This window comes from Anopheles coustani, chromosome 2 (genome assembly GCF_943734705.1).
Source record: "Anopheles coustani chromosome 2, idAnoCousDA_361_x.2, whole genome shotgun sequence".
NCBI lineage: Eukaryota > Metazoa > Arthropoda > Insecta > Diptera > Culicidae > Anopheles > Anopheles coustani.
This window is the reverse complement of record NC_071289.1, coordinates 55,683,916-55,699,763: the sequence shown is the minus strand read 5'-3', so window position 1 is coordinate 55,699,763 and position 15,848 is coordinate 55,683,916. Positions and strand designations below refer to the sequence as shown.

General features: G+C 41.2%; 3 protein-coding genes across 3 annotated transcripts; 1 reads left to right on the top strand and 2 right to left on the bottom strand.

Moving 5' to 3' along the window:
• Positions 1-73: 73 nt before the first annotated feature.
• On the bottom strand, positions 74-2,269 carry LOC131262453 (uncharacterized). Its single transcript, XM_058264456.1, has 2 exons — positions 1,915-2,269; positions 74-1,542 (listed from the first exon to the last, which is right to left on the bottom strand). Exons 1-2 carry the CDS (start codon positions 2,091-2,093, stop codon positions 378-380), a joined length of 1,344 nt encoding a protein of 447 aa, XP_058120439.1. The 5' UTR covers positions 2,094-2,269; the 3' UTR covers positions 74-377.
• Positions 2,270-3,151: 882 nt separating this feature from the next.
• Positions 3,152-3,905, top strand: LOC131267682 (uncharacterized). Its single transcript, XM_058270613.1, has 2 exons — positions 3,152-3,469; positions 3,544-3,905. Exons 1-2 carry the CDS (start codon positions 3,299-3,301, stop codon positions 3,832-3,834), a joined length of 462 nt encoding a protein of 153 aa, XP_058126596.1. The 5' UTR covers positions 3,152-3,298; the 3' UTR covers positions 3,835-3,905.
• Positions 3,906-4,060: 155 nt separating this feature from the next.
• Positions 4,061-5,355, bottom strand: LOC131267681 (syntaxin-17). The gene is made up of 2 exons (XM_058270612.1): positions 4,811-5,355; positions 4,061-4,730 (listed from the first exon to the last, which is right to left on the bottom strand). The coding sequence occupies exons 1-2, from the start codon at positions 5,130-5,132 to the stop codon at positions 4,120-4,122; spliced, it is 933 nt and encodes a 310-aa protein (XP_058126595.1). The 5' UTR covers positions 5,133-5,355; the 3' UTR covers positions 4,061-4,119.
• Positions 5,356-15,848: the final 10,493 nt, after the last annotated feature.

Genomic DNA, 15,848 nt, shown 5'->3' with positions numbered 1-15,848 from the left:
AACTGCCGATAAAGAACCACTACAAAAAACCCCGCTAATATGACTTTAGTTGACCAGACGATATCGTGCTATGTTCTAGAATGAAAGTCTTACATTTATTGTCCTTAAAACGCTATTGTGTGTGCGTGTGTGTGTGTGTGTATGTGTGTATGTCTGTATTGGTGTACGTGTGTGGGTGTGTTGTCAAAGAAGAAAGATAAAAAATAAGATATTCTAAAATCGCGTTGCGTGCTACTTGATTCCCTTTCCTGCCTGAAGGTTCCTTGTTTCTGATTTCTTCTTTTCTCGCTACACTCGTGCCGTTATCGTTGGTTGATGAGTTGCACTGCGATATAGATCTCTCTCGATTAAAAGAAGTTGCAATAGCCCTGCCCGCTCTACTCGGACCAACTGTTGACGAGTTCCGGAAAAACGTTGTTCTTCCAGTATTCCACCGCCTTCTGCAGGTGCTTCGTAGCCAGCGGCTTGTTGAGATTGAACGAGTGCATGTACAGATCGTTGTTGTTGTCAAAGTCCGGATCGGCCACGCACACCACGCCCTGCGTCCTGCCGTACAGCAGCATGTGCACCTGCATCTCCAGGTAGTACTTCTCGTTGATGCTGCCATCGTCGGTAACGTACTTTTTCATGTGCTCACGCGACCGGGGACACTTGATTTCCACCACGTGCGATTGACAGATGCCATCCGGGATGTCGAAGATGACCGGATAGGAGGCGTTCATGGTGATGCGTGGATTCTCGTACACCATTTTAGTGTACTTTTCGAGCCGCTGGCGAATGGCAAGCTTCTTCCGCAGCACGACCGTGTCCAGCTCCTTGTTGCAGCCGAGTATCGTCTCGTACAGGAGCGGTCGGGCCACGTTCAGGTTGGCACAATCGTACACCTTGGCGCCCGTAATGCGACCATAGCGGAGCTCTTGGAACCAGGGATAGAACCGAGGTTGAAATTTCACCTTCTCGGCCAGCACGGCCATAGACGAGCCGACGACGGCTTGCGCGTGCTCGAAGAACTGATTTAAATCGTACCCGTTCTTTACGGTGCACATGATCAGCTCGTGAATCGACAGGTTGGAGTACTTTTTATTCACCGATGAAAAATTCCATCGCAGCGGACAATCGATGTCTTCCGTCTGCAGACCGTGCACGATCTCGCGGATGAAATTTTTAGCCTTAGTTTTGTTCAGGATTGGCTTCGGTGGGATCTGTTCCAGCTCGGTGACGAGCGGTGTACGGAAGAAGCACTCCAGCTCCTGGTGCGTACCGAGCTGATTCTGGCTGTGCAGCCACAGCAGGAAGCTGATCGTATGCTGACAGAAGCCGACCTCGGTACAGTCGCTGCATTCGGCGGACTCGATCTTGTGGTTCTCCTCGTCTATCACGACCGACAGCTGGTAGATTTTGATTTCCGCACTCTCACCATCATCGCTCGGGCTTATCAAATGGATCTGTCCCTTCAGCGTGCAGCCAGAATCCTCCCTTTTAAGCTGCACACATCCGACCGAATCGTCATCAAATTCGGCATTGTTTGCCGCACTTGCCTGGCTGCAATGGAACAACAAAGTTCGGGTCAGGAAGGAAAGAATTCAATTTTGCTGCTGCATCCTAATGCTGTCAAACGCAAGCGCCCGGGCACAAACATACACACACCGCAGCAACGCATGCCCTCCTACAACATCCTACTCGGGAATTTGCAACTGAGGGATTGCAGTAGCATCCTGCAAATTCGTTGCATTGACTCTTGGTCTGCGAGGGACCGTCAGATTAGGTGACGGGTGGACAGAATGACATATCTGCCATATTCAGATTGACGTTCCGTGAACGACAGCACGAAATCCGTTGGTTGCCACTACTGCGCGCGACCGACACACCATTGCAGGGACTGCTCTTGCGGTCCACAAGTGCTACGATACTTACAGCATCTTCAGTTGACCATCGTTGCCAGACACTGTCTTCATTAGGCGCACCATGTAGTCCCAGAACATCTGTCTCGTTACCATCGGTAGGTTGCACGAGTAGGCCTTCTGATAACCGATCGAAAGATGCTCCTCCAGGTCGTTCGCTCGGTCCAACACATAACGCATATCTACTTCCATTTTACGTTCGCTACTCGTTTATTCAGGCGAAGGTAAATCTAACGGATTGAATAACTGGTAGTGCGCTTGAGTGTAACTGCCTTCAGTGCCACGGGCGTGATATTCGATCAAATTACACAAATATATTTATTACAAACTTATAGTTTTGTTTACTCGCAGAGTTTGCACCGCTTGATAGCTTGTGTTCAAGGTTTGTATAAGAACAAGCTCGATAATTACAGTACGAATTGCGAGGGAAAATGTTTGACAGTACGTTATTACGTTGATCGTATTCTTGACGTTTATTTCCAGTTGGCAGCCATTTGTATTGAATTCAGTGGCAACGCTAGTATTAATGCGGATGAAAATAAACGATATCAATATTTTCATTCAATTTTACCATAGAAAAGTACACGAGAATATTGCGTTTAGAAGCTACTGTCAAAACAATGGCGATTAAAATAGTAGCTTTGCCTTTGACCTATCACTAACATAGCAAACCTTGGTGATGTTCTAGCAAACATCGCAAAATGTCAAATTTTGCCACCGTCGACCATCTTGGAGTTTTGAAAAACGATAATTTACGTTGAAAAGAACTTCTAGCAAACACAGTGAAACGTAAAAGAGACACAGTTAATTTTCGTTTCCCATTGAAGCCCGTTTTACTAGCGTTGTTTTTTTTAATATTACCCAAAACAAGGACCAATCGAAGGAAGGTGCTTACAGAAATGGGCTAGATACGTTGAGTGTTATACATGTATACCTTGGCTGTTATACGTTCTAGTGGTGAAAAAGGATTCTTTTGAATTAAATCAACTTGAAGATCCGGATCATCCAATCCAAATCTCTGAACGTCATATAATGTATGAATATATTTCCAATCCTTTCTATCCGCCCTTCGAATCAAGTAAACTGAACTCAATCATATTGAATCTAAATCGACCAACATCGAGATTAAGATTCGGATCAATTTTGAATCGCATTAAATCGAGTCTTAACGAATCCAATCTGATTCAAATCCGACAAACAAAATCCGGCCCCGTAGGTGCCAACGCTATATTCATTCCTTTCAAAACACGAATCTGTCAAGGAGTTGCACGTTTTCCTTGCAGCTCCGATATTTTCGTGTTATTTTCGGTGTAAATAGCACTGAAAACGATACAAACACAGAGTTTGTTTCGACGAGATAGTGCAGTAACCGAAGCGAAACCAACAACACCCCCAAAATGACTGCCCGTTCGAAGAAAAAACGTTGCAAGAACAAGGCGATTAAGCGCGAGACGAACAAGGTGAAAGAGTTGAAGAAACTGAAAAAAACCCTCGGACTCCTCGACGAAGATGGCATGGATTTGATGGACAAAATCAAGGATATCACGAAGCAAAAGCAACAGGAGGAGGTAAGTGCAAACTTCCATTGTCGGTAGGTTTTAGATGGTTGTTTTTCTAACGCGCAATTACCTTCGCCCGAAAGGAGCTGGAAAAGGTGAAGAAAGAAGTGATGGCAGAAATCTACAAGAAGGAAACGGAGGATGTTGACCATAACGAGTATGTCGAAACTGTGAACCCGAAAACGAATGTGAAGCACGTGTACAACGTCAAAACGAAACGGGATCAGTTTGGCAGCTGCCCCGTTTGGTATAAAAAGAAGAAGGAAGAAATTAAACAAAAGCGTAAGGAAGGTACATATGTGAGACAACGGCAGTTCCGTGGTAGACGGGTGCACTTTATCGATAAGACCAGCGCCTGGAAGAATATCGTTTGAGGTAAATAAAAGAATCTTTATTATTTTGCCCTTACGGTAACAGAAAGAACAGTGTACTGGATGATTTATTCGTTACAAAAAATTAACAACTTGAAGGAATTGCGATTAGCTGCGCCTTCCATCTTCCGCCGAGGACATGGACAGACCAATGTGGTAAGCTTTCGACATCGAGACTAATGTATCGCTTCTAGAACACCTAGCAACATTTACTTCCATGGAATATTAATAAAATAGACGCATTTCCAGCATCAACAGTTACTGAATGGTGCACCGAGTGAGTATGTGTCAAGTTTTCGATACTATAGGAGCAGCGTCTCCCGATTCCACTAGAGCACCGGCCGTTGCCTCCGTAGCACTATCATTTGAATCAACCTCATCGTGTTCCTGAATGGCGTCAACATTTTTGATAAATTTCCCTCCGGCGAACCCGACCAGTCCTCCACCCAGTGCTGCTAGGCCACCCGCTTTTAGGCCTACTACCAGTCCGATCGGACCACCGATGCACGTGCCCAGAAAGGCACCCGCTAGCGGATAGACGGCTTTCTTGTATGCTAGGGCCTTCTGTAGAGCGGTGACTCCCGCTTCCACCTGTATCTGGGTAACGTCAACGTTTTCCTCCACCCGGGTAACCGTTTCGCCTTGCTCGTGCACTAATTCGTGCACCTTTTGGTAGATCTCTTGAATGTCTTCCATTTCGCGCTGCAAGTGTTCCATCTGACGGAAGCATTCCTCACGCTGCTGAAGCTCGTGGTCTTCAATGTTGAATGAGCTGGTAATCTGTGGGACGAAAGCTAGTCGACCACCGGTCGGATACTGGGATGCGCTTTCGCTACCCTCCTCACCGTACTGCTCGTCATAGTCTTTGGCACTTTGTGCTCGTATCTGTTGTTGCATTGCTGTTTGGGAAACAGAAAGGTAATATTTACGTTCACTGAATGAACCAATCGTTCCTTGCCCTTTTGTCTGTCCTCCTTACCCATGTACTCAGCCATACTGTTGAATGCACTTGTTTTCGTTCCCTCGATACCCGCATCAAACTTATCGCAATCGCAATCCCGTATCCGGTTGCGCACTTTGTCTATTTCCACGAGCATGAATTTGATCTGCTTGACAATGCGCGTCGCATTGATCTGTTCCCGTTTGACCTTTTCCCAGTTTTTAAGCGAACCTGCTTTTTCGATGTTACACTTGTGATTGCGTAGCACTGCCAGATACTGCGGAACCGTCTGGTTGAACTTGTCGATCGATATTTGCGCTAGCTTTAGGGGGATTTTCGCATCCTCCTCGCTCGGTTCCATCTTGCTGCTGGTACTGCTGTTGTAGAGTGTTATACTGTGACTAGAACTGGACAAGTGCGAAGTTCGTACGCTGACACAGTTGAGCGTGACGAAATGCGATGCGTAGAATGCGGTCAAAACATCTAATACCGTCAAATGTTATCAAAATAGAGAGCGAAACAAAGAACACTAACGCCTGTTATTATTGTGTATCGACAGTTGTTGAATCACCATTGTTTGTGTTTTTGTGTTTTTCTTCCTTGACGAAGGTTGCTCTAACGTAGCTCTTCGCTTCAGTATCCTTGGTAGTATGTACCTTTCGACCAAGATTACTTGAACAATGAATTTATTTTATTTTTTTTCTATCAATTTTCAAAATGAACTCCTTAAACGAAAGGTCTTTCAGGTTCAGACATTAAATAACGTTCTCGAAAGAGAGTTTCTCTTGAAGCAGTGTGGGATTTCTCATTCAGAGGTACAAGAATTTCGAAATCACAACAAAGAGTCGTTCTGGTTCATAAATCTGAATCTGAACTACCCATCTCTACTATCTATTCAATATCGATGAAATATTTCGTAAAACCGTTACACTGTTGGAAAATCGTACTATACGGACAAAATTTAAAATAAAATTTTTATTTTTGGTTTATTCAATAGCATAAGCAGCTCAATGATGGAACACAAAATATATTGTTGTGTTATAAAATTCTATTATGAATTATTCTATCGCTACCAATTCCGATTGATCAGTTGAATCGCCATCGTTAAGGGAAGGTGTATTCATAAATCTTCGTTTCATTGCCTCTGTGTCTTTTACTTTATTTCCTTTCTTTTTGCACCTTCCTTATCATACCTAGATTTGAACGCCAAACACCCGCCTCCATTTTAAGGGTGTGTTTTTGCCACCCTAACTTTTTTCGCTAATCTTCCTTTCCAAATCCAATGTTACTTTGCATTGACCGACCGTTCTGTGAGGGGTGAAATTTTGTAAACTGGGAAAACCCGAGGGGAGATAAAATTTACACCCCCTCGGTGAGCGAGCGAAAGGGCAACAAAACCGGTGCAGGAAAAAAATCAATATGGCTGCCCGACGTTTCCTCAAATCACAAACACCACAACGTGTGCGATTCGGATGGGGTGGGACGCATTTTCTTTGCGAACACTTTTCATCGGAACTTTACCGGGTAAAACGTGCAGTTTTTTTTATGTTCCCCGCCATTTCCCGTGTCCCTAGAGCTGTTCTCGTTGGGGTGCAAAGGTTGGTCAATTTGTCGTACATACACACTCTCTCGCACGGAAAGGCGACCGATGCTTAAGGCTGTGGTAGTTGGAAAATGGAAAGAAAGTATCCTTGCAATCAGCACATTTACGGAAGCCTCAAGAAGCAAGCTGGCGGAGGAAGGATACCAGATTGGAGTTTGTGTGAGTTCGGAGGATTTTTTGAAATCCTCGCATTGCCATAACACGCGTTTCGGACACTACTACCAGTTTCGCGAACACACCATCGTCAATCGTTGGCAAGAACGAGCGGAGGGGTGGTAGATCTATTTTTTCCTTCTTTGGGTTTTTCCTTATCTGCAATAGGGGTGGTTGTTTTTTTTTGCATTCGAGCTATTCTCGTCCAGTCCGGAAGGCAGCCATATTTGCGCGGCATTTGCAAAACCGAGGGGATGCCAAGAAAATTTTTATTAACGAGCAAAGTTTTTTATACACTTTTCGAATGGCGGTTCTTCTTAGCCTGGAGGGTGGAGAAGAATTCCGTAAAGTTTTCAACTAATTGAAATTTAACCTGGGTCCACTAATCCGGGAAACGCATCATGTGGGGGATAGCGCATGGATGTTCTTCTCAATTTTAAGTCAGAAACAATCTCGTTTCGATAACGAGCTAAATAAGTGAAGTATAATACTGTTTCAAAGAGCAATAGCACTGAGGATGTATGTAACATAATGTTTTAATTAACTTTTATACAAATTTCATCTTCTCAGTTGTTCAAGAAACTACTGCATTTCTTCTTGAGTAAATAAGACGAACAAAGTTTTAAACTGGCAGGTATGATCGAAGCTGTCGAAACTATAAAACTGAACTGGAGGTCAAATAATGGTCAAAATATTTAGAGGAATGTGAAACATAAATGGTCAAATATTTAGAGGAATGTGAAATATAAATGGTCAAAATATTTAGAGGAGTGTGAGAAATTAAAAGTTGGTTCGTTCAGTAAGTTTTCGACGTGAACTTTTTCATCAAAATTTAATTTCTATAAAAAATTGTGTAATTTTCAGATATTGATTCATTCATGCTACTGAATTTGAGTTTGTGATATCAGCTCTTGGTTGTTGAATTTGAAGTAATCTTTTATATTCAAAATTTGTTTTCGAAAGACGATTTGTTAGTTTTGCTGATTTATAGAATGAAAATTGGGTGATTGATTGATTATTATGGCCTGTATTCACTTTTCTATAAAACACTTTTGTTGGATTATCGGAGGTCCGATTCACAAGTTTTTCTGATATTTTTTAAATTGTAGGGGTATCAAGCAAATGTAAATTGAAGACCCTAAAAACGTAAACTACATTCACATTTCAGGGTTTGGTTTCAAAATTAATAAAATATTAATTTAGATTAAACCACTAATTTAATAAGGAATCAAATATAAATAAAAATCGTGAAATCATTAATGACTTTCCAAGAGAATCTATAATATTATTTTCTATGATCAAAATTAACCCGTAACTTATTTTTTAACTTTTGAATTAAATATCTTTTCATTTCTTTTGGTTCAAAACGATCATTTTCGTTCGTTTTGAAACTGAAATAAAACCTTTTTAATTCCCTAAAAAGAAAAGACAAAAGGAAAAGTTCTAAAGTACAATTTGGAGATTGATTTCTATATTTTTAAATGTGCAGGAAATTACGATTCTATTAACGTAATCTACTATACATCCATTATCTTCAATCTATTTTGGGAATTGTCCTCAGCTTTGATAAAATCTTTAAATTGATCTCTTTTATATACATTAGTGCATCAATCTTTTTATTTAAAACCTAAACAAAATACGATAATGCGACATTTGGTGACCTTTTTCCCATCAAAACTCAATTCAGATAATTCAGTAGCATCATTATCACATTTTCATATTCTTTATTTTCTTTCGCGGAGGTAAATCTACAAACTCGTCAAATACTTCAGAAGAAAAGCTATTCCTTACATTTGCATTTACATTTACAAAAAAAAATTGTCAAAATGATTTGAACATCAAAATAAAAAAAATAAAAAATTGGACAAAAATTACGGGCCTTTCGAAAGCACGAGGCCCCAAGCATCTGCTTAGTTTGCTTACCGTAAGATCCGCCTTAGGATATAATCATACGATTTTGATTTTATCAAACAATAAAATCGTACGTCTGATTTCATTTGTCACATCCATACAATATAGTGCGATAAAATTCCATGCGTGAGAGCACTGGCACCAGTCTTAATCTTATGAGCAATCTCAATTTAAGGATTTTTATATTGCTTCAGCTTAATACTAACCGCATTATACATTGCTGTAGTATTTTGCGCCAAAGTATATTAAGCGGTGCTGTAAGTCTGGCCTCATCCACGAGCAGTCATTCGGTCCTAGCAGCTACAAGTACTTACCAAGGACTATGACTCAGGAAGAATCCGTTCGCTTGTATAACGGATCATCATTAATTGCATTCTAATTAGGCGCAGTAAATTGAAATAATTTGTTATTATTACACCTACTGCCGATGGGATTTATAACGATGTTGAATGTGATGCAATTACAGCGATGACGCCCTCCATTGCGAATCACGGCCAACCACGGCAACCGAGCTCGTTCTGTTAAGCGTTCAACTATCCCTATTTCACGCACGAAAATCCATCCAATACAAAGTGAACCGGATGGAATGGCGAGAATATCGCTTAATGGTCAACAGCGTATGGCAGATTTCAGGAGATCTTTTATATTCAGCATTCAAACGATGAAACCGTCATCATGCGAAAAGACTCCTATTTTTTGTCCTTTTTACAAAAACGGAGAATGTTTTCCGTCGGATCGCCGTCTGACCGAAATGTGTCCTGTGGAGCCAATGCCTAGGTATAGAACATGATAGTACTGGTTACATTCATCACACACGCGTGCATTCACACTAACTCAAATTCGCACAAGCGAACTTCGTTCGTATGATGAATCACATGATGAGCGGGTTTTGAGGCGTGATTGCGGCCGCCGCCGAGTGGCCAACGTGCCCGAGCCAGGAGGAATCGCGTTTGGGAGCAAGATTTATGACGAAAGTAAAGCTTGATTATAGATTAATAAATTAATAGTCCACGTCCACGTAGGTGGTGATGGTATGGTGATCGTTCCCAGTATCCTAGAAAATTTTTTATTCCCATTTTTGCAATATGATGTGTTGCCGATGGTGTTGCGAAAATATATGACCCCGTAATGAAGCGTGCCACGTCCGGTTTGCAATCGTTTTGTGCAAGGTGTTTTTCAACCGGCCTGGGTTGGGTTGAGGAGAGGAAGGACCAGCTGAAGCTAGCACGGCATGAGGAACATTATTACTACCAGACTCCAAGCGAATTTTTTCATATGGTCATACAAATAGTGAATTTAAGTTGCAAAATATTTATCACATTAGAACTATTGCATAATTGCAGCTTGAATTTTAAATTCTTGCATTTTACTATAAAAGTTCTTATAAAAATGAACAAAATATTTTAAATTTATGAATTCAAGTTGTTTGTATAATACTTTCAAGATATGTATATACGTGATGTCTAGGGAATAAAAAATAACTCTACTTGTAAAAATATATAAAGGAACAAATTTGATATTCTTATTACAATTTTGGAGGAGTATAATTGTGAATTTTAAAGTTTATTAAATCGAATGAATGACATGGTGGCATGATTTTTACTCTTTTCCGTGACGTATAAGATTTGTCTGCGATTACTGATTGCTGTTGCTCGATGCCATTTTATAAACATTTTGCACCTTTTATTACGTTTTCTGCGATTTTGGCAACATTTTTTAATGACATTCTTTTACCATTTTTGATGTTGCAACAAAATGTTTTGAATTTGTTTTATTTTTCTACAGTGCAATTGGTATCTATCCGTTTAGCAAGAACATTTTTAAGCAAAACGGAATAATTGAATAAACAAATAGGCAGCGAAACCGCGTTCATACTATATTTTTACCACAGTTTGCATCGAATGGGTGGAAAAGGACTGCGTCGAAAATCGGCCGCGGAGCTACAGTTAGTAACAGAAATCATGTTTAAATTATAGGTTACTGGTGGTCTATCGTTACGAAATTCCTAGAATGGTGCCTTGCAAATTTGTCCAATATTTGCAAGTGTTGTCTCAGATGCAATCTTCGTCGCGGTAACTTGTGTGGGACGTCCGGGAAAAACGCGGGTGTGCCAACGCTGATCATCAGTTCGCCCACAGGTCAGTCAGATCGGAGTGCTCTTTTGTGATGTGCTGTTATTTACATAGTTTCAACAACAGTCAATCTACCAGTACGATCCTGCAAGTTGATCGAGCCACAAACGGTTTACACCATGCTCGTTGCAGTGCTTGCGTTTGCCTGAGACTGGTTTCCAGCAGCAGCTGACGGAAATGATTTTACATCATTTTGGGAGTGGTAGAGTGGATCGCGCGCTATCAACCAGATTTGGCCAACAGCAATCCTGTTTCTTTCATTACAGTGAAGCACAGTCTCGTTGGTAAAATATTGTGCTTTCATTGTGTTCTATAGTGTTTCTAATAAAAATGGCCTAAATGCGTTTTTCTTATGAATTTTATCTGACGAATGATTCTTGTTACATTTTTTTGTGATTTTTATGAAATTAGAATAAAAAAAAAAACGATCAAGTCAAACAAATCGTTGGTCATAAATTATAATTTTAATTAAAAATCTAGTTTACTTTTCAAGTTTGAAAAATTGAACTAATTTTAATTTGCCTTCGTGAAAAAATAGCGTTTTGATTACTTTTTAAATCAACTAATTAGGTTTTCCATACGTCCAACATTTACGAATATTAAACAACAAATATATTGTAATGTTTTGTGTATGTTGTGTGTTAGTCCATTTCAACATGGTGAGAAATCAATCATGTACGAACGTAAATTGTAGTGTTAATTGAGAATTATGTACGAACGCTTAAAATAGAATGGTAAAAGATATTGTTGAAAAGTTAAGCTAAAAAGCTTCTAGTTCATTTTTTTTTGTAAAATATTGTTGTTTGTACAGTTTAAAGTGTGATTTTACAAATAGAAACTTAGAAAATCCATAGGTTTCGGTACAGTGATTACTGTCCTCTTACAGGGACAAGGCACACGCGAGAATATCAACATCAATCACACGAGCGTTGTTTCCATCGATGTGGATGCTATAGCTGGCGAAGTGACGAAGTATAGTGAGGCGCGTGCTGCTGCAACTAATAGATAGGTTGAAAGTTCTATTTTTTCCCCAAAATACCATATAGCAGAATTTTCTGGAAGAAATGTTGTAAAAACATTCAAGAGGTATTTTATTTGAGACAGTTTATAGAATAATAATTTTTTAGAAATATCCTATGTCGGAACCAGTAACCATGTAGCATATCTGCTTCAATTTGAAAATCTCTAGTAAGATTCCATTTGGAACTAAACAATAGCCCAACTGGACGAATAACTTAACGATTTGTTACTCCAACAAACGACTCAAACTTACGCCAACCGTTTGTCGTTTGCGTCAGTGCGATTATGACGATCCAGTTTCTCAGTTAAAATAAGTAATAAAACCAAACGATGGCGTGCTGTGTACGGTTCCCACTTCTCAATCATCCTTCAATCAATAATGATCGGTTCCTCGCAGAAACAAGCGAGAAAGAGGAAAACGGCGCCGTTAAAAGGGACCGCTCGATCCTGAACTAAGTGAGCTGTCAGTAGAACCGTCCGCGGCGGATGATGGCTTGTCCGATTATTTGAATTATCCTTTTCCCATCGCCACGGTGCAATAGCTTCATTCATCTGTCGGTCGATAATAGGCAGCTTGTGCAGACCAAGCGCAGTGTATGCATGCACTGTTGGTGATGCCGATCGCGTCCCAGGCGTCTCCTAGGCTTTCCTGATCTCCCGACTTCTCCTGGGACTCCCGAACTTCCCTCGGGTTAGGTAACGTCCATCCGCTGTGTCCGTCTGCACGCTGTCGATGCCCAGATGTGACCTCCTTCGACCTCCTCAGGGAGGGTTCGGTGGATTCGGTATCCACCATCTCATGCAGCAGGTTGGCGCATTTTGCGTAACCGTTTTTGGATCGCTGTGTCTGTTTTACCCGATCTTCTCGTTGATACACTTCTCACTTTTACTTTTTACCGAATCGTCCTTAACCCACCGGACGTCCTCTTTCATGCGGGTTTCAACTCCTAGCTCCTGTTTGCTCACTCTTTACGTTCGTTAAAACTCTAAAGGACCTCTCAAGAGGCCCTGCCCCTTGACGAAACCGTAACAGAAAAATCAAATTAAAAATTCATTCATTCGCTTAATAAATTATTTAAAGCGAAAACCATGCATGCGAGCAAAATCCAAACTGTAGCAACTGCACTACTGATCGGTTGGTTTGTGTTCGCCGCGACGGCGTCAGGTGTTGCGTGATGCCTCCGCGGTGGCTCCGGAGGGCAGTGAAAACATTAACCATCGCCGTGTTTCAACGAGACCCCGGCTATGGTTTGCAGAGGATCGTGAATGGCGATGCTCTTACTTTTCTGGAGTATTCGGAGGATTACCTAAACGGACTGTTGTTGATGGTTTGTTGGAAGTGTTGGAATTGAAATGATGTGCTTATGTTGTGGATTCCGTTTTTAATTCGTTTTGACAAATTGCAATAATGTAAACACAGCAAATATTTATCAACCATCTTAAATTAATATACGACGAAAACAACACAATAAATATGAGGTAGTTCGTTAAATATTATTGTTATTTGCTTAAAATAGATATCTCCGTTTATTGAACAATAAACATATTATGAAAATAGTTCGTTCATACTGATTTAATTCATGCACCGCTTCCTTTGTAATGATGTAAACGAAGCTTCTTAAGTTTGTCCGAAAGAATACATCATAATATGGTTAATAAAATTCAGAAATTCTCTTTAAATAAGCTACGGGAAAACCAGGAAGCGCAACAGTTTCTGAATCCACAGCACGAAAATTAAATTAACAGTATGCTTGATAAATAGTCGCGTGGCAGTTGATTTCAGCCGAAAGTTTCTTACCAATCGTTCCACCATACCGATGCACACACATGAAATTTCTATGGATTCTATGGTATTTTTCTTACGGATTTTTCCCTTCCTTTGGTTGGCAAAATTGGACAGTACGAGCAGAGGTCACCAACGGCACGATAGGGAAGGGCTTTTGATTCAAACGCTCTGCCTCGAACGTACGCTTTCCCGCAAAGTAAACGTGAGTACGATGAGCCGATGCATCGCCGGACGGGTGCCAATTCTGCCAGGGTAGGTTAATGTTTGCACACGATCAGCATATTATAAATACAAACATTTGCACCTTCATCCAGCACTCTCCCCCGAAACACCACGATGCAAGCCCATATTTCGCTTCATTAAGACGCGCCTTTCTGCTTCGGCCACTACCGGATGGCGACCTTTTTTGCCCTCGCATTTGCCCAACGCCAATAGAACGGAGTCTAAGGGGCATGGGACTTCGTGAGTTTAGTTTATGATTAGTTTGGCTCGCACAGAGCGACAAGCTCGTGTGATCAAGTGGGAAAAATTGCACATATTTTGTTAGTTATCACATTCGTAAGGTTGACTATTGCAGGAAATGTTAGAGATTGGCATTTAGTTGAAGAATAGTAATGCTTAAATAACGTTTTACCTTATTAAAATGGATTAGTTTTCTTACCAAACAGTCTTGTTTGTAGCACATTTCTCAAAACATTAATTTATTTGATTGACAATACGTCAATCTAGCAACTCAATTTCTACTTTTTAAATCTACCATACAATGTTCTGTTTAATTTTTTATTACAGTTCCTTAATTTGATATGATTTTTGTAGTAGTTTAACAATTATAATGATTAACAAATTATTAAAAACTTTCACCCAAAAAATATTTCATAAGTCATGATGACACGAACCCATTGTCTAACCGATGATTTTTGGAGTCGGGCCCTTCCTTCCTTCGCCGGCGCACAAAAGTTTAGGCAATCGTCAACCCGTGTTTACTTCTTGTACGTACTTGAGGCATTTCCACGATTCACCCTAAAAAAGGCTCCTTCACTTTACTCTTCGGGAGACTCGGTGTTGCATTCCGTCTCAAATGCAACTCTATTAGATCCCTCCGTGTACGACGTTGTACCGTTTTGCTTGCCGTGCTCCACCAATAAGGCTGCGATTGGTCGCTAACTTAATCCCGACTGTACATTTGCGAGGCATAATGTTGCGCAAATGGCAATGGATACGGCAAACAGGGCAGAAGTTTAACCAAATGCGCCAACACGACCACTTACCAGGGGGCGACATGCACAAATTTGCCTCGCAGAAGCGAACCGAATGGCACCGAGGATCTCGGGGTCAGGATCATAGCGTGGCATATGGTTTCCCTCGCTTTGCCGTCCCCTCGTCGCTCTCTTAACAATCCCTTCGTGGGTTCCGGGAAGGTGTTGGTGGATAAATTGTGCAGGATATATCAAACATCAGATTCAATTATCCCCGACCGTTGCCGGGGTGCGCTAGGAGGTTGGACGCCAAGATTGAGGTAATTTGTTTGGCACACGTAAGCCGCCAGCCAAGAGCGTTTTCTTTTCGCCTTCGGATGGAAATACGGCAGCACGGGGTCTTGAAAGTTAGGTAACGTTTATGAGGAGAACGGTTTTTTCCCTCTTTCGCCGAACGTTTCGTCTTCTCCATATGTTTATTCAGCCTCCGAAAGTAAGCCAACCGAAGCGTGACTAGAGATTGGTAAGCCGCTAAATTTAGATCTTCTGCGAACGAGTGGGACTTAGATCGTTTCCGTCGAGCCAGCCAACGGTGGCCATGGCAGGGCTCTCCACCAACTCACCGGTGGCTGATGAAATCTGCATTTGCAACACATTTCCCATTGGTCTGGTCGCGTGTGTCTTGGCGTGTGTCGTGTGGCGCTGCACGGAGGCGCTTATGCTGTTCGAAGGTCGCAGACTCCGGTGTATGATTCCGCGACGATTAAGCGCTTATTTATTGTCCTCCAGCGTTCCCGGGTTCCAGGAGTGTGGCTGAGACGGTGTTGAATTTGCATGCTGAAGATAATTAGAGACAGTACAACTTCGTTGTGCACCTCGCATCAGATAGTGGAAGTAATAATCGCCGTTCGTGCCGATGGTACCGACTTTAAACGTTCCCTTTTCTGCACATCGTGAGAAGTTGGAGGCTGGCTTCTGCATTTAGTTGCATTTCGTATGAATGTACAAAATATTCCTTAACCAATCTTCAATTACTCAACAGTTGTTTAAGATATGGATGTTGTTCTTTTGGCAATACAAGGAAAACTGTAATAATTTGTTAGGTACTGAAATATGTAAATAAATTTTATAATAAATTGAACAAATGGCTTGTTCAAATAACCACTCATCATGACAAGTTGTTTTGAACTGCTAAAGATTTTGTTAGAAAATGTGAATGCTTTGCTTTCTTTTTATCAATTAATTAAGAAATTATAATATCCGTCAAAATTGCGTT